The sequence below is a fragment of the Mobula birostris genome, chromosome 5 (genome assembly GCF_030028105.1).
Source record: "Mobula birostris isolate sMobBir1 chromosome 5, sMobBir1.hap1, whole genome shotgun sequence".
NCBI lineage: Eukaryota > Metazoa > Chordata > Chondrichthyes > Myliobatiformes > Myliobatidae > Mobula > Mobula birostris.
In genome coordinates this window covers 5,326,919-5,351,053 of record NC_092374.1, presented here as the reverse complement: position 1 = coordinate 5,351,053, position 24,135 = coordinate 5,326,919, and the positions used below count along the sequence as shown (strand labels likewise).

At 46.0% G+C, this 24,135-nt stretch overlaps 1 protein-coding gene across 2 annotated transcripts in view; it reads right to left on the bottom strand.

Moving 5' to 3' along the window:
* dab2 (DAB adaptor protein 2) overlaps positions 1–24,135 on the bottom strand; it is an 82,938-nt gene that overhangs the window by 26,323 nt on the left and 32,480 nt on the right. For both annotated transcript variants that reach the window (XM_072257084.1, XM_072257085.1), the window contains exons 2-5: positions 17,651–17,815; positions 9,222–9,361; positions 6,161–6,259; positions 51–182 (exon numbers count right to left, since the gene is read on the bottom strand). In XM_072257084.1, the coding sequence (XP_072113185.1) occupies positions 51–182; positions 6,161–6,259; positions 9,222–9,361; positions 17,651–17,729 (450 nt within the window). In that variant the 5' untranslated portion in view covers positions 17,730–17,815. The remainder of the gene's footprint in view (positions 1–50; positions 183–6,160; positions 6,260–9,221; positions 9,362–17,650; positions 17,816–24,135) is intronic.

Sequence of the window (24,135 nt, the reverse complement as noted above, 5' to 3'; positions counted from 1 at the left end):
ACCACTGCCCACTGGCCCAGGACACCAACTGCAAATTCCCTCCACAGTACCTGTTGGGCAGTCTTGATGGCGAAGAACTGGTGCTGACCCTCTGCGCCACACACGTAACCAAAGGCACGATTGTCCGTGACATCACGGGCGATGAACGAGATCCTGTTGACGGTGTGTTCGTGTTCAATCACCTGCAGAGAAAAGGTGGTTCAAGGCCGTTCCCAAATCAAGCAATTGAGGCTTGTCAGTGAACTGTATTTCCATAATACACAGGAGCAGAATTAGGCCATTCGGCCCATTGATTCTGCTCTGCCATTCCATCATGGCTGATTTATATTACCCCTCAAACCCATTCTCATAATCTTTGACTCTCTTATTAATTAAGAACCTATCCACCTCCATTTTAAATATTCCCAATGACTTGGCTTTCATATCCATCTGTGGAAATGAATTCATAAGACCATAATATATAGGAGTTGGTGGAGGCTATTCGGCCCATCAAGTCTGCTCTGCCATTCAATCATGGGCTGATCCAATTCTTCCAGTCATCCCCACACCCCTGCTTTCTCCCCATACCCTTTAATGCCCTGGCTAATCAAGAACCTATCCATCTCCACCTTAAATGCATCTAATGACTTGGCCTCTACAGCCACTTGCAGCAACAAATTCCACAGATTTACCACCCTCTGATTAAAGCAATTTCTTTGCATCTCAGTTCTAAATGGACAGCCTTCAATCCTGAAGTCGTCCCCTCTTGTCCTAGACTCCCCTACCGTGGGAAATAACTTTGCCATGTCTAATCTGTTCGGGCCTTTTAACATTCAGAATGTTTCTATGAGATCCTCCCCTCATTTTCCTGAACTCCAGGGAATACAGTCCAAGAGCTGCCATACGTTCCTCATACGGTAACCCTCTCATTCCTGGAATCATGCTCGTAAATCTTCTCTGAAGCCTCTCCAATGTCAGTATATCCTTTCTAAACTAAGGAGCCCCAAACTGCACACAATACTCCTTCTAGAGCCTCAACATCACATCCCTACTCTTATATTCTGTACCTCTAGAAATGAATGCCAACGTTGCATTAGCCTTCTTCACAACCGAATCAACCTGGAGGTTAACCTTCAGGGTGTCTTTCACAAAGACTAATGCAACGTTTCCCAAGTCCCGTTGCATCTCTGCATTTTGAATTCACTCCCCATCTAAATAATAGTCTGCCCGTTTATTTCTTCCACCAAAGTGCATGGCCATACACTTTCCAACATTGTATTTCATTTGCCACTTCTTTGCCCATTCCCCTAAATTATCCAAGTCTCTCTGTTTCCTCATCTGTTTCCTCAACACTACCCGCTCCTCCACCTATCTTTGTATCATCGGCAAATTTAGCCACAAATCCATTAATACCGTAGTCCAAATCATTGACATACATCGTAAAAAGCAGTGGTCCCAACACCGATCCCTGTGGAACTCCACTGGTAATCGGCAGCCAGCCAGAATCGGATCCCTTTATTCCCACTCTCTACTTTCTGCCGATCAGCCAATGCTCTACCCATGCTAGTAACTTCCCTGTAATTCCATGGGCTCTTATCTTGCTAAGTAGCCTCATGTGCAGTACCTTGTCAAAGGCCTTCTGAAAATCCAAGTTCACCACATCTACTGCATCTCCTTTGTCTACCCTGCTTATAATTTCCTCAAGGAATTGCAGTAGGTTAGTCAGGCAGAATTTTCCTTTCAGGAAACCATGCTGGCTTTGGCCTACCTTGTCATGTGCCTCCAGGTACTTCGTAATCTCATCCCTAACAACCGATTCCAACAACTTCCCAACCACTGATGTCAGGCTAACAGGTCTATAGTTTCCTTTCTGCTGCCTCCCACCCTTCTTAAATAGCAGAGTAACATTTGCAATTTTCCATTCATCCAGTACGATGCCAGAATCTATCGATTCTTGAAAGATCATCGTTAATGCCTCCACAATCTCTCCAGCTACTTCCTTCAGAACCCGAGGGTGCATTCCATCAGGTCCAGGAGATTTATCCACCCTCAGACCATTAGGCTGCCTGATCACCTTCTCAGTCATAATTTTCACTACACAAACTTCACTTCCCTGATACTCTTGAATGTCCGGTATACTGCAAATGTTTTCCACTGTGAAGAATGATGTAAAGTATGCATTCAGTTCCTCTGCATCTCTCATCACAATACCTCCAGCGTCATTTTGTATTGGTCCTATATCTACCCTTGACTCTCTTTTACCTTTCTAAAAAAAGCTTTTGGTATCTTCTTTGATATTAGTCGCCAGCTTCCTTTCATAATTTATCTTTCCCTTCTGAATGACCTTAGTTTCCTTCTACAAGTTTTTGAAAGCTTCCCAATCCTCTATCTTCCCACGAGCTTTGGCTTCCTTGTATGCCCTCTCTTTTGCTTTTACTTTGGCTCTGACTTCACTTGTCAGCCATGGTAGTGTCTTTCTTCCCTTTGAAATTTCTTCTTATTTGGAATATATCTGTTTTTCACTTCCCTCATTTTTCACAGAAAATCCAGCCGTTGCTGCTCTGCTGTCTTTCCTACAAATGTTCCTTTCCAGTCAACTTCAGCCAGTTCCCCTCTCATGCCATTGTAATTTCCTTTATTCCACTGAAATACCGACACATTGGATTTTATTTTTTCCCTCTCAAATTTCAATGTGAACTTGATCATATTGTGATCACTGTTCCCTAAGGGTTCTTTAACCTTAAACTCTTTTATCACCTCCGGATCATTGTACAACACCCAATCCAGCACAGCCAATCCCCTAGTGGGCTCAACAACAAGCTGTTCTAAAAAGCCATCCCTTAGACATTCTACAAATTCTCTCTTGAGGTCTAGTACTGATCTGGTTTTCCCAATCCACTTTCATGTTAAAATCCCCAACAATTACCATGACATCGACTTTCTGATATGCCTTTTCTATCTCCTGCTGTAATTTGTAATCCACATCCGAGCTGCTGTTTGGAGGCCTGTATACAACTGCCATTAGTGTCCTTTTACCCTTGCCATTTCTTATCTCAACCCTTAGAGACTCTACACCTTCTGATCCTATGTCATCCCTTTCCAATGGTTTAATATTATTTCTTATACACAGGGCCACACCACCCCCTCTGCCTGCTAACCTATCTTCCTGATACACCATATATTCTTGGATATTCAGCTCCCAATGGCAGCCATCATTCAGCCAAGTTTCAGAGATGGCCACAATGTCATACTTGCCAATCTGTAGCTGAATTTCCAGATTGTCCATTTTATTTCTTATGCTGTGTGCATTCAAATATAACACTTTCAGTCCAGTATTTGTTGCTTTCTGTTTTAACTACACCACGCCTCTATTGCCCTGTAACTCATGCCACTGGCTGTGATTAAGCCTCATCTCCTGCCTGTTCTTTCTATAATCTCTGTTGCATGCTATCCGTGATTTATTTCTGTTTCCCCTTCCTCAGCTCTGTCACTCTGGTTCCCATCTCCCTGCCAAATTAGTTTAAACCCTCCCTAACAGCTCTATTAAATGTGCCGGCTAGGATATTGGACCCCTTTGGGTTCAGGTGTAACCCGTCCTTTTTGTTTGGGTCGTACCTCCCCCAGAAGATGCCCCAGTGATCCAGGAATCTGAATCCCTGCCCCCTACACCAGTCTCTCAGCCATGCACTAATATGCCTGATCTTGCTATTCTTGAGCTCGTGAGCACGTGGGACAGGCAGCAATCCTGAGATTAGAACCCTGGAGGTCCTGCCTTTCAGCTTCCTACCCAACTCCCTGAATTCTCTCTTCAGCACCTCCTCCCTTTTTCTACCCATGTCATTGGCTGATCACCCTCTCCCTTCAGAATATTCTGGACCCGATCCAAGACATCCCGTACCCTGGCACCTGGGAGGCAACACACCATGCAGATATCTCTATCAGGCTGACAGAACCTCCTCTCTGTTCCCCTCACTATGGAATCCCCTATGACAACCACATTCCTCATCTTCCTCTCTCCCTTCTGCACCACAGAACCAGGCTCAGTGCCAGAGACCTAATCGCTGTGGTCGTCCTCTGTCAGGTCATTCCCCCCAACTGCATCCAAAACGAGATGACGATTACTGAGGGGGATGGCCACAGGGGAGCTCTCTACTATCTGAGCTCTTCCCCTCCCTTCCCTGACAGTCACCCACTTATCTAACTCCTGCAACCTCGGATTCACCACCCTTTGGCTGAAGGAATTTCACCTTATATCTGTCCTAAAGGAATGTCCTTATATTCTGAGGCTCTACCCTCAGAACTTTCCCACCACTGGAAGCAGCCTCTCCACATCCACTCCACCTAGGCCGCTCAATATACAAGCGAAGAGATACTCCTCATTCTCCTAAACCCCAGAGGGTGCAGCCCAGAGCCACCCTCATACTTTAACACTTTCATTCCCAGAATCATTCTTTCACACCTCCTCAGGACCCTCTCCAACACCAGCACATCCTTCCTTTGATATTTCTAGACAGATCTGTCCAACTCCGGTTCAACTCTTAACTCTGGCCAGCTCTGCCCACTACCGCACCAACAGCTGCTTTTTGGGTCCAGTACTTCATTAGGAATCTGCAGAGATTTTGTACGCCAAAAGCTTCTGCAAATTTCTACATACAAGACCTTGATTAGACCCCACTTGGAGTACTGTGTCCAGTCCTACAGGAAGGATGTGGGTACTATAGAGAGAGTGCAGAGGAGATTTACAAGGATGTTGTCTGGATTGGGGAACACGCCTTATGAAGACAGGTTGAGTGAACTCGGCCTTTTCTCCTTGGAGCGACGGAGGATGAGAGGTGACCTGATAGAGGTGTACAAGATAATGAGAGGCATTGATCGTGTGGATAGTCAGAGGCTTTTTCCTGTCATCAACATGTCATGGGAAGGAGCATGTTCACTCATGTAACTGGCTGCCAGAGTGGGAGACAATCTTTTCACATTGGTTAGAAATCAAAAAGGTACTGGAAACCATTATTTCAGTTTGCATGCCCTCATCTCCTTGGCCGTTCTGGTCAAACTGCAAGGACCAGGCCTCTCTGATGGGGTAAAACCTATTTACAGATCACCCCCATGGTTGTGAGTGTTGCTTTGACCCCAACATCTGCAGATTATTTTGTGTTTACCACCCCCATGGTCACCTTTTTATTTTTATTTAGTCAGGGACAAGCCCGTCTGGCCCAGTGAGCCACGCCACCCAACAACACACGTTATTTAACAGCCGTCTGTGGCAATGAATGCCTCAGATTTACCACCCAGCAACACATGTTATTTAACAGCCATCCGTAGCAATGAATGCCTCAGATTCACCACCTACTGGCTAAAGAAATTCCTCCTCACTCCTGTTCTACTGGGCAAGTTTGGTAGCACAAGGTGCTGGCAATGGTTGAATGCTACAGGGCTTTCTACAACCACAGACTGGACCAGAGTGAACCTGGAGAATTATCAGAATGTGTGTGCACAAGTTGTTGAGTCTCAACATATGCAAGACAAGAGCGAGGATTGTGGACTTTAGGGAGGTGTAGGTCGGCCACTCTCCATTGCACATCAACAACTCTGAGTGAAGAGCACAAAGTTTCTTGGTGTGCACATAATGGGCGGTCTAACCTGGACCCACAACACACATCAGCACCTGTGCTTTGAGGAGACTGAGCCTTGCAAGGCTGCCCGTCCCCACTCCAACAACTTTCACACATGATGGAGCATGGTCAAGAGTGTCCTGACTGGCTGCATCATTGTGTGGAAGCCGCAAGACCCTGCAGGAGGTCTTTACAGGAAAACCTGCCGAGAGGATCACTGGGGTCTCCCCTGTCCCCAACTTGTGACATTTACCAGGAGTGCTGTTGAGGATCCCACTACCTACCGTCAGGGAGGAGGTACAGGAGCATCAGGACTAGGGCTGTCAGACTGGGTAACAGATTGTTCCCTCAGTCTGTGAGACTAGTGAACACCCTGTCACCACCGAGGTCTCGTCACTCGGACAGTGAGCTGTTTACTGTTTACATGCATTTTGAATTAGATTTTGTTACAAATGTGGTAATATTTTGTTTTTGTGCTGTGTGTGTGATGCATGTTCTGTGGGAGCACCGTGGTCTGCTTTGTTTGGTTGCACACACGTACAGTCAGATGACTGTAGAATGATACTCACGCCCGTTTTTTCATCGATTAGCTTTATCCCAGACAGGGAGATGGTTAACCAGATCCTCTGCTTGTGCTGTCCTTGAGCCCGACCAGCTACTGCTATGCCCTGCAGATTACAATTGCGGAGTTAGCCAGGGTCACAGATGTGCTGCTGAAATATCTTAGCTGGCTGCATCATGGCCTGGTACGGCAGCTCGAATGTGCGGGAAGGCAAGCTGCAGAGAATGCTGGACTCTGCCCAACGTATCCCTCCCCACCGTCCATAGGAAGCACTGCCTCACAGCAATATCCGGGCCACGCCATCTTCTCACAACTCCCGTTGGACACGAGATACAGAATCCTGAAGCCCCACACCGCCAGGTTCAGGAACAACTGCCTCCTTCTAACCACTCAGCTCTTGCACCCACCAGCAAAAACGTGGATAGGCTTTTTCCATTGAGAGTGGGGGAGATTCAAACAAGAGGACATGAGTTGAGAATTAAAGGGCAAAAGTTTAGGGGTAACATGAGGGGGAACTTCTTTACTCAGAGAGTGGTAGCTGTGTGGAACGAGTTTCCAGCAGAAGTGGTTGAGGCAGGTTCGATGTTGTCGTTTAAAGTTAAATTGGATAGATATATGGACAGGAAAGGAATGGAGGGTTATGGGCTGAGTGCAGGTCGGTGGGACTAGGTGAGAGTAGCGTTCGGCACGGACTAGAAGGGCCAAGATGGCCTGTTTCCGTGCTGTAATTGTTATATGGTTATATGGCTAAAAAGCCATGAATCACCTTGCACTGTTGTTGCCTGTCTGCACTTTCTGCAACACTTTATTCTGCTCTTTTTGCCCTGCTTATTTAGTTCATATACAGCATACGAGGTGACAGGGTGGAAATACGTCCCTACCAAACGAGGTGTAATGGAGCTCAGAAAAATAGAGGGTAACCCCAGGTAACTCCAAAAGGCCATGTTCGGCACAGCATCGTGGGCCAAAGGGCCTGTATTGTGCTGTAGGGTTTCTATGTAGGGCACTCCATCCCTCCGCTAACCTGCAGGTCACCCTTGAGCAAGGTGTAGCACCTGCTTAGCACCCCCCCCACCCCCGGATCATGGTCAAAGGAAGCCATGGGAACCGACGGTGGATGGTCGTATGAGCAGCCAGTGCACGTCACAAATCCTGGTTATGCGACGCTGATGCCAGGCAGACAATCTCTAAGAATGCATTGATAATGGCTGGGATCACCTGTCTTGTAAAGACACTGCTCAGGAGGTGGCAATGGCAAACCACTTCCGTAGTAAAATCTGCCAAGGACAAACATGGTCGACAGATGGAAGACCATGATCACCCACATCGTAAATGAACAAATACTGTACATACTTATCTTATTGCAATACATAATAAACTATAAATTACAACAGACTGCTGCTGCAAAACAACAAATTTCACGACATACGCCAATGATATTGAACCCGATTCTGAATTATCATTTTCCCCTGTTCTACCTCAATGCACTGTGGAATGATTTGACCCGTACGAACAGGATGCAGGACAAGCTTTTTCACTGTTTCTCAGTACATGAGATAATAATAAACCAATTCCAAGTGGACACTTTCTTTGTTGTGTTTCTTGGAAATAGTTCTGCTTTTGCTGTAAAAGCTGCTCGTCTGTTGCTACCTGCCCATGGTGCACACGTGTACTTGTGCACGTCAAAGTAGCAGAACCACCATATACCACCTTGATATTCATTTTCCTAGAAGCATTTTTAATATACATTATTTCTGTTTTTTGCATGATTTTTGATCTATTCAATATACCTCTTCTGCAATTGATTTATTTATTATTTTTCCCTCTTCTTCTATATTCTGTATTGCTTTGAACTGCTGCTGCTAAGGTAACAAACTTCACGACACATGCCAGTGATAATAAACCAGATTCTGATTCTGAAATAAATACAATAGAATTTATGAAAATCTATACACAAAGACTGACGAACAACCAATGTGCAAAAGATGACAAACTGAGCTAAGGTACCGGTGACCCTTGTTTCCATCCAGGGGGTCAGTGTGGACATGGTGGAGGATTACAAATACCTGAGGATACGAATTGACAATAAACTGGACTGGTCAAAGAACACTGAGGCTGTCTACAAGAAGGGTCAGAGCCCTCTCTATTTCCTGAGGAGACTGAGGTCCTTTAACATCTGCCGGACGATGCTGAGGATGTTCTATGAGTCTGTGGTGGCCAGTGCGATCGTGTTTGCTGTTGTGTGCTGGGGCAGCAGGCTGAGGGTAGCAGACACAACAGAATCAACAAACTCATTCGTAAGGCCAGTGATGTTGTGGGGATGGAACTGGACTCTCTCACGGTGGTGTCTGAAAAGAGGATGCTGTCTAAGTTGCGTACCATCTTGGTCAATGTCTCCCATCTACTACATAATGTACTGGGTGGGCACAGGAGTACATTCAGCCAGAGACTCATTCCACCGAGATGCAACACAGAGCGTCATAGGAAGTCATTCCTGCCTGTGGCCATCAAACTTTACAACTCCTCCCTTGGAGGGTCAGACACCCTGAGCCAATAGGCTGATCCTGGACTTATTTCATAATTTACTGGCATAATTTACATGTTACTATTTAACTATTTATGGTTCTATTACTATTTATTATTTATGGTGCAACTGTAATGAAAACCAATTTCCCCCGGGATCAATAAAGTATGACTATGACTATGACTAAAAGATAATACTGAGACCGTGAGCTGTAAAGTGAGCCTGTATGTTGTGGAATCAGTTCGGAGTTGAGGTGAGTGAGGTTGGCCACGATCGATCAGGAGCCTGATGGTTGTAGGGTAATAACTGTTCCTAAACCTGATGGTGGATAACACAAGGCTGACAATGACCTTGACTTTAGAAGAAATGTGCCCGATTACATGTTAAACAAAGTTCCTGCCTCCCTCAGGAGAGTTGTCCCAGCACTGAGACATGGATGGGATTCATGACGCCTTATTCCCACCCCGCACCCCGCCCCCCACCACCACTTAACAGTTGATCACAGTCATCCCTTCACCCCTGGAGTTAAAGGCACTAACGTTACCTTCAATTTCATCATTGAATCCTGACACATTTGATCCCCTCGGGCATCTGTCACGTCATCAATACCGATGATCTTAGCTTTGTAGCGAATCCCATCACCTTTGAACCTCGCCAAGAGAAACTCCTCGGTCTTCTCTGGACCTGGGAGAAACAGCCAATTGTGAGCCCAACACTTCCACGGGGTGGACACGTCTCCAGTAAGCTCAATGCTCGGCTGCTTCTGCACCCCCCCCCCACCCACTGAACCCTTGCCCCAACTAAAGTTTTACCAAAGGGTGGGTGAAGAGATGCTCAGAAACAACTGCATTAAACTCAAGATGAATTGCTTTGAAAGAAATGGAGAACGTTCAGTTCAGGACCTTCAGTCCATGTCTTTGTGCTCACCTTATGAGCAATCTAATCCTTCCCACATACAAACTTTATTGACGTGTGACAGAGAGCACAGTGAGATACGGAATGACCGTGTGGTGCTCTAGCTGCAACAAGACAGATCACAAAGCACTCCAGCGGGTGATTAGGACGGCCCAGCACATCACTGGGACTCAAGTGCTGGACCTGGAGACAACCTACAACTCTCGATGTCAACGGCCACTTATATTAAGACCCATCCCATCATGGGCACTGCCTGTTCAATCTCCTGCCACCTGGTTGGAGATACAGAAACATCTTCCCCAAGACAGTGAGACTGTAAAGCAGCTTCTTCACGAGGGCTGTTGTGCAGCTGAATAATGCTACACCTGGGCTTTCCGATGGCCTTCGAGTGTTGTGGACTATCAGTCACTTTGCAATTAAATATCTTTTTTTGATTAAGCAGTACCACATGCGTTATAAATATTTGTTTTGCACAGATGGGAGTAGCACCAAATCTCATGGTCTTTAAAATTTTATTGTAATTGCTATTTTATTCTGGATAACCCTCCATTTTCCTGCCTCTAGAAAGAGTGGCAGGTGCATGAACCATTCTGCCAGGAGTGGTGATAAAGAACTTTCCTCTGACAATCCCTCTACTTTGTCCTCCAATCACCTTAGAATCGTACCCTCTCATATTAAGCTTCTCGCCAGGTCTGACTGTCCAACTCTATCAGGGTTCAGGACATCTCTCAGAAATCTCTCCCTCATCCTTCCACATGAGAGCTGACATCTTGTTCTTTGTGGATGGGTTGAGGGAAGGCAGATGAGAGGTGGCTTGATAAAGGTGTATAACGGGACACGATAAAGGGCGCCATGGTAGTTAGTGCGATGCTGTTGTAGCTCGGGGCAATTCAGAGTTCAATTCCAGAGCTTGTACGTTCTCCCTGTGAACCATGTGGAGTCGTTTGGCTGCTCTGCTTTCTTCTCTCGGTCTAAAGATGTATCCGTTAATTGTAAATTGTCCTGTGATTAGGCTGCGGTTAAATTGGTGGGTTTCTGGGTGGTGGGACTCATTGGGCCAGAAGGGCTTTTCCATGCTGTGTCTCTAAATTTAAAAAAATGAGAGTGGATAGATAGATACGCAAGCGTTATGGACACTTAAGAGACTCGTAAGATAGCCCTTCTATCATCCATGTACATATATGGGAGGGAAGGGTTAGAATGAATTTAGAATAAATTAGCATTTAGTGCAGGGTACACACTGTGGGCCAAAGGGCCTGTACTGTTCTATGTAGAACAGCTGCCACAGCAAGATGTGATTGGGTTAAGGTAGAGGGAACTGTCTCAATGCATAAGTGTTAATAGACCCATGCTGATAACTAGGAGCTCCCACAGACCCTGATTGTTCATCCGTGGTTCTGGTTTTAAAACTGACAACTCTGGGGCGAGTATAACTTTATCTGGGGCTTAGCCAAGGAAGGGTTTTCGAATGAACTGTAATATCATTCCAGCTTTGTTGTTTGTGGTCAGCGGAATTTCTGGGCTTGGCCACAGCAGAACAAGGCTGTGTCTGACCACGGTGAATCCGCCCCCCCCACCCCCCAGGTAAAGCAGGGACAGAGCTGCTTTCAGTAACTCTACCACTAGGTGGCACCTTGCAGCCTTGCCACGTTGTTCGATTGTCTTTTGGCAAACTGGCCCATCTTTATGCTGGGTCCAAGTCACAAGGGTTTAAATTAAAAAGTAAAATTTAAGCTCCAATTTTTTTTTTGAAATATAACAGTTCAGCACATTACAGGCCGTTTGGCCCAAAATATGTTGATCTTTAACCTACTCTAAGATCAATCTCACCTTTACCTCTGACATAGCCTTCCATTTTTCCATGTCAAGTCATGTCAAGTCTTCAATATCTAATGCAGTCCTGGCAAAGGGTCTCAGCCCAAAACATTGCCTCTTTATTCCCCTCCGTAGATGCTCCCTGATCTGCTGAGTTCCTCCAGCATTTTCAGTGTGTTGCTCTGGATTTCCAGAATCTGCAGAATCTCTTGCATCTGCTTCCAGGAAGGGGACAGTTGTACGAGGAGAGATCACGTCAGCTAGGCAAGTATTCTGTCACGGGGAAGGATGAGGGAGAGATTTCTGAGAAATCTCCTGACCCCTGATAGGCTGGAGGTGGGGACATCATCTCCCAGAGAGGAAGAGGGGTCTAAAATGAGAGATCACATTTTGTGTGTGTTACTTTGGATTTCCAGCATCTCCTGGATCTTGTGTTTGTGATCTGTTGTACTGTAGTTAAACTGCTTGCGATGAGTTCTGTTGGGCCAGCTGTTGTGGTGCTGCTCTCCCGAGCTGGTGTTGCAATGTGTATATTGCAGGTCCTGGCCGTTATTTGACATTGGAGGTTTTGAGTTCCCATGTCAGCGGTAAATTAGTGACTTTTGGACCAAGTTCCATTTGTAAACTTCCAGTAATACTTGGGTTTACCGTAACCATCCAGTTCACATCTGCCCACAACCCCTCCATAGATGATCACTTCCAAGATATACAAAGCACTGAATCTGGGATCTTGCTCAGCATGGCAGATAATTATAACACTCTGGTTAGACCACACTTGGGATATGTGTTCAGCTCTGATTTCATTATAGGAAGGATGTTGAAACTTCGGAGAGGGTGTCGATGCTCAAACACGAGAAAATCTGATGCTGGAAATCCAAAGCAATGTACACAAGATGCCAGAGGAACTCAGCAGACCAGGAAAAGAGTAAACAGGCCGAGACCTACTCATCAGGGCTGCTGCCTGGATGGGAAAGCACGTTTAGGGATAGGCTGAGCGAGCTCGGGCTTTTCTCTTTGGAGCGAAGGAGGATGAGGGTGACTTGACAGAGGTGTACAAGATGACAAGAGGCATAAAGTGGACAGTCAGACCTGGCGAAAAGCTTAATAAGAGAGGGTACAATTCTGAGGTGATTGGAGGACAATATAGAGAGAGGGATGGTCAGAGGAAAGCTCTTTATCGCCACTCCTGGCAGAACAAGATGTAGCAAGATGTGATTGGGTTAAGGTAGAGGGAACTGTCCCAATGCATAAGTGTTAATAGACTAGTGCTGACAATTAGGAACTCTCCCAGACCTTATGTGGCAGTCCTGATTTTCACCCGTGGTTCTGGTTTAAAATTGATGACTCTGGGGTGAGTATAAATGGGTTAACTTTATCTGGGGCTCAGCCAAGGAAGAGTTTTTGAGGATGTGACTAAACACATTGAAGGTAGAGCAGTAGATACAGTGTATATGGATTTCAGCAAGGCATTTGATAAGGTACCCCATGCAAGGTTTATTGAGAAAGTAAGGAGGCATGGGATCCAAGGAGACCTTGCTTTGAGGATCCAGAATTGGCTTGCCCACAGAAGGCAAAGAGTGGTTGTAGATGGGTCATATTCTGCATGGAGGCCAGTGACTAGTGGTGTGCCTCAGGGATCTGTTCTGGGACCCCTACTCTTTGTGATTTTTATAAATGACCTGGATGAGGAAGTGGGGGGATGGGTTAGTAAATTTGCAGATGACACGAAGGTTGGGTTTGTTGTGGATAGTGTGGAGGGCTGTCAGAGGTTACAACGGGACACTGATAGGATGTAAAACTGGGCTGAGAAGTGGCAGATGGAGTTCAACCCAGATAAGTGTGAACTGGTTCATTTGGTAGGTCAAATATGATGGCAGAATGTAGTATTAATGGTAAGACTCTTGGCAGTGTGGAGGATCAGAGGGATCTTGAGGTCTGAGTCCACAGGACACTCAAAGCAGCTGCGCAGGTTGACTGTGGGATTAAGAGAGTTTAAGGTGCATTGGCCTTCATCAACCGTGGGATTGAGTTTAAGAACTGAGAGGTAATGTTGCAGCTATATAGGACCCAGGTCAGACCCCACTTGGAGTACTGTGCTCAGTTCTGGTCACCTCACTACAGGAAGGACGTGGAAACCATAGAAAGGGTGCAGAGGAGATTTTCAAGGTGGTTGCCTGGATTGGGGAGCATGCCTTATGAGAAGGAATGAAGGATGAGAGGTGACCTGATAGAGGTGTGTAAGATGATGAGAGGCATTGATCATGTGGATAGTCAGAGGCTTTTTCCCAGGGCTGAAATGGCTAACACAAGAGGGCACAGTTTTAAGGTGCTTGGAAGTAGCTACAGAGGAGATGTCAGGGGTAAGTTTTTTACTCAGAGAGTGGTGAGTGGGTGGAATGGGCTGCCGGAGGCGGTGATGGAGGCGGATACGATAGGGTCTTTTAAGAGACTCCTGGATAGGCACATGGAGCTTAGAAAAGTAGAGAGCCATGGGTAACCCTAGGTAATTTCCAAAGCACATGTTCGGCACAGAGTTGTGGGCCGAAGGGCCTGTATTGTGCTGTAGCTTTTGTGTGCTTCTATGTTGTATGTTTCTAAAGATCTCCTTTCTGGGCACCAGAACTGAAGATAACTTTGTGCAATCTTGGGCAGAGCTCATTTGGAGTTTCGAGTCGTGGACACAGTCCATCACGAAATCAAGCCACCTCTGTACTGAGCCCATGTGCACTTCCGGCTGCCTTTGGACCCCCGACCCCTCCCGTCCTGTCATTCTCCATTCCAGCCGGCAGAAGATACAAGCGCCTGAAAGCACTTAGCACCGGGCTCAAGGACTCTGCTGTTATCAGACTCGTGAACAGAGCTCATTCCTAAGAGATGAGCTGCTGCTTCTCCCAATCAACCTCGGTGCACTTTGCCCACCTGGTGCACTGCAATTCCGGTAACAATGTTATACCTGACCTCTTTTAAACCACCTCGATGTGTGGGATGATCTGTGTAGATGGCCCACAAAACAAAGAAACTTTGTAGCTATCTCAGAACATGTAATAATAATAAACCAATACTCATTTCTGATTGTTACAACCCCACCTGATCCTGTAGGCAATGCCGTCTGGACTGTTCCAACAGAGACTGACAGTCACAAAATTCTGAGGAGCTCAGCAAGTTGGGCAGCAGAGCAGATCAGACATCAAGCCAACACCCTTCACTGGGACGGCAAAATCTTGAGTTAGTAATTGACAGCGCCACCATTGATTCAGAAATCCCTCAAGAGGCAGTCTGTCCTTGACCTATCCAGCCTTGGGCTCTAGACCCACAGATGTGGCCGACTCAAGCTCAGGGGCATTTGGAGATGGTCAGCAACAGGCCATCTTTAGTTTGATGGGAGTCCCACAACTGAGAGTGCACAGGTTAGAAGAGTTAGACCACTACAGCACAGAAACAGGCCTTTCAGCCCATCTAGTCCATGCCAAACTGTTATGCTACCAGCCCCATCGACTTGCATCTGGACCATAGCCCTCCACACCACTTCCATCCATGTGCCTACAAAATTTCTCCTGAGTGTTTCAATCAAACCCGCTTCCATCACTTCTGCTGGCAGCTCATTCCACACTCATAAGAACATAAGAAATAGGAGCAGGAGTAGGTCATCTGGCCCATTGTGCCTGCTCCGCCATTCAATAAGATCATGGCTGATCTGGACACGGACTGAGCTCCATCTACCTGCCTTTTCCCCATAACCCTTAATTCCCCTACTTTGCAAAAATCCATCCAACCTCTCACCACTGAGTGGGGAAGATCTCCCTCATGTTCCCCTTCACTCTTAACCCATGACCTCTAGCTCTAGTCTCAGCCAATCCCATTGCAAAAGACTTCTTGCATTTAACCCTCATAATTTTGTATACCTCTATCAAATCTCCCCTCGTTCTCCTATGCTCCAGAGAATAAAGATCTATCCTATTTAACCTTTCCCTGTAACCCAGGTCCTCAAGTCTCAGCAACACCCTTGTCCTAAATCCAGAACTTGCCGGAGGAAATCTGCACGAGGTCCCCGAGAGCTGTGGCAGGGAATGACAGGAGGAGATAAAAGGGAACAGGATACTCTGTCAAATAATAATTGACCCTTGGGATTTACAAGGGCCTCGCAAATTCAACGCAGACTCTCGTTGTGTTCTGAAGTTTCCCTGGACATGGTGTCACAGGTTGACAGTTTTGACATGCTGATCTTCACCAGGGCATTGAGTATAGAGGTTGGGATGTTGCAGTTGTACAAGATATTGGTGAGGCCACACTTGGAATACTGTAGCCCATTCTGGTCACTTCGTTCCAGGAAAGATACCAATCGTGATGAAGGGTCTTGGCCAGAAACATTAACTGTTTATTTATTTCCATTGATGCTGCCTGACATGCTGAGTTCCTCCAGCATTTTGTGTGTGTTCCTCAAGATACTATTGAGCTCCCAAGAGTGCAGAAAGATTTGAGGATGCTGTTGAGGACCACAGGAGAGGTCGGCTGGGCTAGAACTTTATTCCTTGGATTGCAGAAGACTGACGCTGACCTTGTAGAGTGTAAAAAAACATGAGAGGCACAGATGGGGTGAATGAACTCAGTATTGCACCACCCACCACCCCACCCCAGTGATGGGGAATTGAGAACTGGAGTGTATGGGTTTAAAAATGAGGCTTTCCAATTAAATCCCTCCCCCTCCCACCCGGACAAATATCTTCACCCAGAGGGCGGTCAGCACTTGATGAGGTTACAGGAAGTGATAGGCACAGGTATAATTGCATTGGTTAAAAGATGTACATGTATACGAATATAAATACATGTAGGTATAGACAAATAGAGGTACTATATATGAATAGGAAGGGTTTAGAACAGGGTTCACAGAACCCCCCCCCCCCTCAGTTATTGGTAAGGGGCCATGGCATAAAAAAGGTCGGGAACACTTAGCTCAGAGGGAAAATACAGACACAATGGGCTGAGTAAGGTGGGCATCTTCGAAGTAACTTTATCCAAGTACATGTAGATCACCACAAAAATCCGGAGACTCACCTTCTTGCAGGCATTCATAGTAAATGCAAATACACACAAGAGAATCAATGAAATGACAACAAACTGTGCCAATTCAAAAAGCAACAAAATAATAATACATAAGCATCAACAACACAAGATGAAGAGACCTGAAAGTGAGTCCAAAGGTTGTGGGAACAGTTGTAATTTGAAGTCAGTGTGGACAAGTCAACCCGATTGTCCTTTTCCACGCTGCGTAGGCGACTGATTAACACCAGGAAAGTCTATGGATAGTCCAAACTGCCAACACATCACTGACACCAGCTTACCCACTATCAAAGACAAATATACAGAAAGGTGCTGGAAAAGGGCCAGTAACATGAAGGATTCCACCCTTCCTGCTCATGGACTATTTGTCCCACTCCCATCAGGGAGGAGGCTACATAGCATCCACACCAGAACCACCAGGCTCGGAAACATCTACTTTCCCCAAGCTGTAAAGCTGATCAACACCTCCACCACTATTTTATTATTTCCCGACAGTCACCTTATGTTCAGACTAGTGTCACTTTCCGAACATGCATTATGTCACCCCAACACTCACAGGTGAAATGTCACCTCACCTTGAAGGACGGTTTGGGGACCTGAGTGGTAGTGATGGAGGAGGTGTAGGGGCAGGTGAAGCACTTCTCCTGCTTGCAAAGGTAAGTGCCAGGAGGGAGATCAGTGGGGAGGGACGACTGGACAAGGGAGTCATGGGAGGATGGGACGAGGGAAGACATGCATGAAATGGAAGAGATGTGGTTAAGGGCAGCGTAAATGGTGGAGGAAGGGAAGCTTCTTTCTTTGAAGAAGGACATTTCCTTTGCCCGGGAATAAAAAGCCTCATCCTGAGAGCAGATGTGGGGCCTTCTCTTAACTCCTCATCTTTTTTGCTCCAGTCCTGATGAAGGGTTTCGGCCTGAAATGTTGACTACACTCTTTTCCATAGAAGCTGCCTGGCCAGCTGGGTTCCTCCAGCATGTGTGTGCTGCTCAGGTTTCCAGCATCTGCAGATTGTCTCTTGTTTGTAATGTATATAAACCAACTCATTTCTATCTGTGTGTGTATTTTTATCACTGTGTGCTTTATCTGTTTTTTTTTGCGCTGCATCAGATCTGGAATAAAAATTATTTTGTTCTCCTTTACCCTTGCACATAGGAAATGACATTAAACAATCCTGAATTATCTTACCTCGTTTTTTCTCCTTTTTAGACGCTTTTGTAGGTGATGCCTCCGGCTGACTGGGGCTGATCTCAACAGCGTCAGACATGGCTGCTATCTGGATTCAAACCCCAAGGAGCGCAGGAAGAGACCGGATCTGTGCCTCGGAGAGAACCTTAGGACATGCCCCCCAACCTGTGCAAGGAAGGAAGAGGAAAAGAGCTCAGTATGTTCAAGGGCTGGCAGGGAGTTGGGCCAAGTTAGGTGGTGTCAACAGACACCCATAACATCTGGGCACACACACTGCAGGTCCAGCTGCGGTGCTATTGGACAGCTGGGTCTATTTTATTTCATTTTACGTAGAGATAAAACGTGGGACTGACCAGTCCAGCCACTCACCCATTTCACCCGAGCCTGACCACAGGGCAATTTACAATGACCAGTTAAATCACTAACTGCTATGTCTGTGGACTGTGGGAGGAAACCCACACGCACATGGGAAGAACATACCAACTTTCTTAGAGAACGCCGGGATTGAACTCCGGCACCCTTAGCTGTAACAGCGTCACGCTAACCATGGCACTCAACCCTTCACCATTGGGTCTGAACGATGTTCGACTCAAAGTACATTCAACGTCAGCATCCTGTTTATCTCTGACATTCATTGTGAAATTCATAGTTTGTAGCAGTGGCACAGAGCAATACATAATATTCTTATCATAACTTGTAATAACTTTTAACACTTACAAACTCTGGGGGGAAGAGATGGACTGTTTCCTTGCAGTCTAAGCTGTTAACAATGTTTCCTATCACTGGTGTCAAACTTCTGAACTGATTACCTTTCTCACATCCCCTTCCCGGTGGAGATGCCACATTTTCCAACCTATAACTCTACCCCTTGCCTCTTTAGCATCTAGTTTTGAATCATTGTCTTGTTTGCCCTCTTCATTACTGTGTACACAGTTTTCCCTGAGTTTCAAATGGCAGGGGGTGGGGAGGGGGGCAGGTGGGGCAGAATCGTTACAGGTTGATTGTAGGGAAGTATGTCAGACTCACTGATATATGTCATGAAATTTGTTGCTTTGTGGTAGCTGTACAGCTTAATGCACAATTAAAAAATATAAATTACAATAAATACATTCTAAACATTAAATTAAATAGTGCAGAAAGAAAAGAGTGAGGTCATGTTCATGGGTTGATTGTTCATTCAGGTGGAGGGGAAGAAGCTGTTCCTGAAATGTTGAGTGTGTTAACATTTCAGATGTTAGAGGTCAGTTTTTTTTATATACAAACTGAGTGGGCGGTATGGTGGTGCAGTGGTTAATGTAACGCTTTATAGCGCCAGGAATCAGGGTTCAATTCCCATCGCTGTCTATGAGGAGTTTGTCTGTTCTCCCTGTGATCACACGGGTTTCCTCTGGGTTCAATTCCCATCGCTGTCTGAGGAGTTTGTATGTTCTCCCTGTGATTGCATGGGTTTCCTCTGGGTGCTCCGGTCTCCCTTCACGTACCAAACACAGAAGAGAGTTAGGTACATTGTGGGAATGCTGTGTTGGTGCTGGAAGAGTGGTAACACTTGCAGGCTGCCCCCAGCAAAACCTCGGACTGTTAAGGTCGTTGACACAGATAACACATTCTACTGTACATGTGACAAACAAAGCTAATCTCATTTCTAATATTACTGCTACTGCAGATTTCATGTCACATAACGCAGACCGGATTCTGAAACTGCTTCATGGCACAGTCCTGTCACTACTGCAAGATGCTGCTCTTACCCAGTTTTAAACAGTTCATATGGAAGAATTAACACCCGGGGCCAAAGTGGTGCCAGTGCTCAATCTTGAGGATACAAGCGCTTCAGGAATCTAACACAGAGGACAGCACAGAAACAGGCCTTTCGGCCCATCTAGTCCATGCTGAACTGTTACTCTACCAGTCCCATCGACCTGCACTCTGACCATAGCCCTCCTTACCCCTACCATCTATGTACCAATCCAAATTTCTCTGCAACACTGAAATCAAAATCACATCCATCGCTTCTGCTGGCAGCTCATTACACACTCTCTCCACCCTCTGAGTGAGGACTCCCCCTCAGGTTCCCCTGAAACATTTCACCTTTCACCCTTAACCCATGACCTCTAGTTCTAGTCTCACCCAACCTCAGTAGAAGCTGCCTGCATTTACCCCATCCATACCCCTCATAATTTTGTATACCTCTGTCAGATCTCCCCTCATTCTCCTACACTCCAGGGAATAAAGTCCGAACCTGTTTAACCCTTCCCTGTCACTCAGGACCTCAAGTCCCAGTAACATCATGGTAAAGTTACTGGAGTCCTGCTCCAGTTCACTCTGTGGAGTCAAAGGGGTGCAGATTAAAATGCAGGACTGATTCTGGTACTGAGGATACTTGCAGAGTGACAGCACGCAGGTTTGGCCCACAGCGATCCTGAATATTGAGAACAGCGAGGCAACGAGACTCAGAAATTGATAGACCTTACCAGCTGGGATCCGGCTGCTGACTACTACTGCCACGAAAAAGACAGACGACTAAGGGGCAGAGAGAGCCGGGGCTGCGTCCAAAGGTTAACCCACCGAAGAGTTAAGAGATCAGCTGGTAAACTGAAGAAACATTAACCCAGGACATCTATTAGTGAAGAGATCAGCGGGGCAGTCAGATTACTGACTGTGTCAGAGTGCACGCCCAGCCCATATGGCCCCAGACAGACCAGGGCACTGGACCCAATAGACTAACAAACCGGGAATCAGTGCGGTCTCCAAGATAACTTCCAAATCCACCTGCACTAAAGAATTCCTGGGGTCCATCTGCATTAAAAGCAAGTGTTTGATGGCTCGAGGACTGCACTCACTGGAGTTTAGAATAATGACAGGGGGTGGGGGAAATCCCAGAGAAACCTGCCAAATACTGAAAGGCCGAGATAGAGTCTGTTTATAAGACATAGGAGCAGAATTAGGCCACTTGGCCCATCGAGTCGACTCCACCATTCAATCATGGCTGATCACATTTTCCCCTCCTCAGCCTTCTCCCCGTTACCTTTGATGCCATGTCCAATCAAGAACCTATCAATCTCTGCCTTAAATACACCCAACGACCTGGCCTCCACAGATGCCTGTGGTAACAAATTCCACAAATTCACCACCCTCTGGCTAAAGAAATTTCTCTGCATCTGTTTCCGACGGATGCCCCTCTACCCTGAGGCTGTGCCCTCTTGTCCTGGACTCTCCCACCATGGGAAACATCCTTTCCACATTTACTCTGTCTAGTCCTTTCAACATTTGAAAGGTTTCAATGAGATCCCCCCTCATTCTTCTAAATTCCAGTGAGTACAGACCCACAGCCATCAAACGTTCCTTGTATGATAACCCTTTCATTCCTGGAATCATCTTTGCGAACCTCCTCTGGACCCTCTGCACTGTCAGCACATCTTTTCTAAGATGAGGGGTCCAAAACTGTTCACAATACTCAAGGTGAGGCCTCACCAGTGCCTTATAAAGCCTCAGCATCACATCCCTGCTCTTGTATTCCAGACCTCTTGAAATGAATGCTAACATTGTATTTGCCTTCCTCACCACCAATTCAACCTGCAAGTTAACTTTCAGAATGTTCTGCACAAGAACCCCCAAGTTCCTTTGCCTCTCAGGTTTTTGGATTTTCTCCCCATTTAGAAAATAGTCTGCGTGTTTATTTCTACTACCAAAGTGCAAAACCATGCATTTTCCAACATTGTATTTCATTTGCCACTCTCTTGCCCATTCTCCTAATCTGTCTCAGTCCTTCTGCAGCCTTCCTCTTTCCTCAACAGTACTTGGCCCTCCAGTAGTCTTTGTATCATCTGCAAACTTGGCAACAAAACCATCTATTCCATCATCTAACTCATTGATATACAGCATAAAAAGAGGCGGTTCCCAACACTGACCCCCGTGGAACACCACTAGTCACTGGAAGCCAACCAGAAAAGGATCCTTTTATTCCCACTCACTGCCTCCTACCAATCAGCCAATGCTCTCAATACTCCAAGTGAGGCGTCACCAGCGCCTTATAATGTCTCAACATTACATCCTTGCTTTTATATTTAGTCCTCTTGGTTTGAATGCTAACATTACATTTGCCTCCTCACTTTGTCCATTCTCCTAATCTGTGTAAGTCCTTCTGTAGCGTCCCTACTTCCTCAAAACTACCTGCCCCGCTACCCATCTTCATATTGTCTGCAGACTTTTTAACAAAGCCATCAATTCTATCATCCAAATCATTGATGTATAACATAAAAACAATCGGTCCCAACGCAGGCCCCTGTGGAACACCATTAGCCAACCCAAACTAGACTAGAAGGGCTGAATGGCCTGTTTTCTGTGCTGTAGTGTTCTATGGTTCTATGTCCTCACTCACGTCTCTGTAATTCCCTTTACTCCCGTGTAATAATGATACATCTTACTTTAGCTGCTGCTTCTCAAATTTCAGGATGAATTTGATTATATTATAACGATCATTTTTACCTAAGGTTTCTTTTACATGGTCATAGTCATACTTTATTGATCCCGGGGGAAATTGGTTTTTGTTACAGTTGCACCACAAATAATAAATAGTAATAGAACCATAAATAGTTAAATAGTAATATGTAAATTATGCCAGTAAATTATGAAATAAGTCCAGGACCAGCCTATTGGCTCAGGGTGTCTGACCCTCCAAGAGAGGAGTTGTAAATTTTGATGGCCACAGGCAGGAATGACTTCCTATGACGCTCAGTGCTACATCTCGGTGGAATGAGTCTCTGGCTGTATGTACTCCTGTGCCCACCCAGTACATTACGTAGTGGATGGGAGACATTGTCCAAGATGGCATGCAACTTGGACAGCATCCTCTTTTCAGACACTACTGACAGAGAGTCCAGTTCCATCCCCACAACATCACTGGCCTTATGAATGAGTTTGTTGATTCTATTGGTGTCTGTTACCCTCAGCCTGCTGCCCCAGCACGCAACAGCAAACATGATCGCACTGGCCACCACAGACTCATAGAACATCCTCAGCATCGTCCGGCAGATGTTAAAGGACCTCAGTCTCCTCAGGAAATAGCGACGGCTCTGACCCTTCTTGTAGACAGCCTCAGTGTTCTTAGACCAGTCCAGTTTATTGTCAATTCGTATCTCCAGGTATTTGTAATCCTCCACCATGTCCACACTGACCCCCTGGATGGAAACAGGGGTCACCAGTACCTTAGCTCTCTAAACAATTCTGGTTCATTGCACGATACCCAATCCAGAATAGCTGATGCTTTAGTGGGCTCAAACGTGAGCTGCTCTAAAAAGCCATCTCAAAGGCATTCTGAGGATCCTCCCTCCTGGGATCTTGATTTTCCCAATCTACTTGCATATTGAAATCCCCCATGACTAATGTAACATGGTCCTTTTGGCACAAATCTTGTATCTTCCATTGTAATTTGTAAAACACATCCTTACTACTGTTTGGGGTCCGTATACAGCTTCTATCAGGGAGCTTTTACCCTTGTAGTTCCTTAGCTCTACCCACAATGATTCAATTGTAATGCCTTGGTTCACACGGTTGATATTTTTCTCTGGTATGCTTTTCTGTTCTGTGTAGGCTGTTCGTTTGGGTTACTGCTGAAGATGAGATAGGAGAATTGTGTGCCATCCAATTAGGATGGTTGGATTTAGGGGAGGTTTCTCTGGTGAGGTTGGGCTTGGGGCCTTTGTGAAGGGAAAAGAGAGAAGACACTGGAGAGAAGAGGCCGGAGGAGTCGACCCGGAGCGGGGCCATGATCCGATGAAGCCCGGGGAGATCGAAGGAGGATCAGCGAAGGGGAAGCTAAGAGCTCCAACTTGTGCCTTTAGGCTGTTCCATTAAAGTGGGCCCTTTTCTTTACTAACCCTTTTATTGTATACGGTGCACAATCTTATTTCGTGGTACTGATTTGTGACGGGCTAACGAATCACGCAGCATCCACGCAAACGGGGTACTCAGGCAGCTTGCACTTCAATCTCCCGCATCCGGTGGGGCCGGAGATTGGCTCCGACGGCCACGCAAGTCTAGAGAAGACAGAGTGCTTCACAATTAAGAGTGAAAGGTGAAATGTTTTAGGAGGAATGAGAGAACATAGAAATCATACTATATTACAGGCCCTTCGGCCCACTATGTTGTGCTGACCATGTAACTACTTGAGAAACTGCCTACTGCATAGCCATCTATTTTTCTAAGCTCCAGGTACCTTCCTATGGAGAGGAGAAACAATTCATGTTTTGTGCCCAGATGAAGAGCCTCAGCCCGAAGCACTGACTGGACTGTTGTATTCTTATATAGAATGTTTCTTTATCAACATGTGAATAGATCACATTTATAACAAGCTCTGATAAAATATCTAATGAAACAGAAATTACTCTCACATCACAGAAACATCGAAACATAGAAAATAGGTGCAGGAGTAGGCCATTTGGCCTTTCGAGCCTGCTCCGCCATTTAGTACGGTCATGGCTGATCATCCA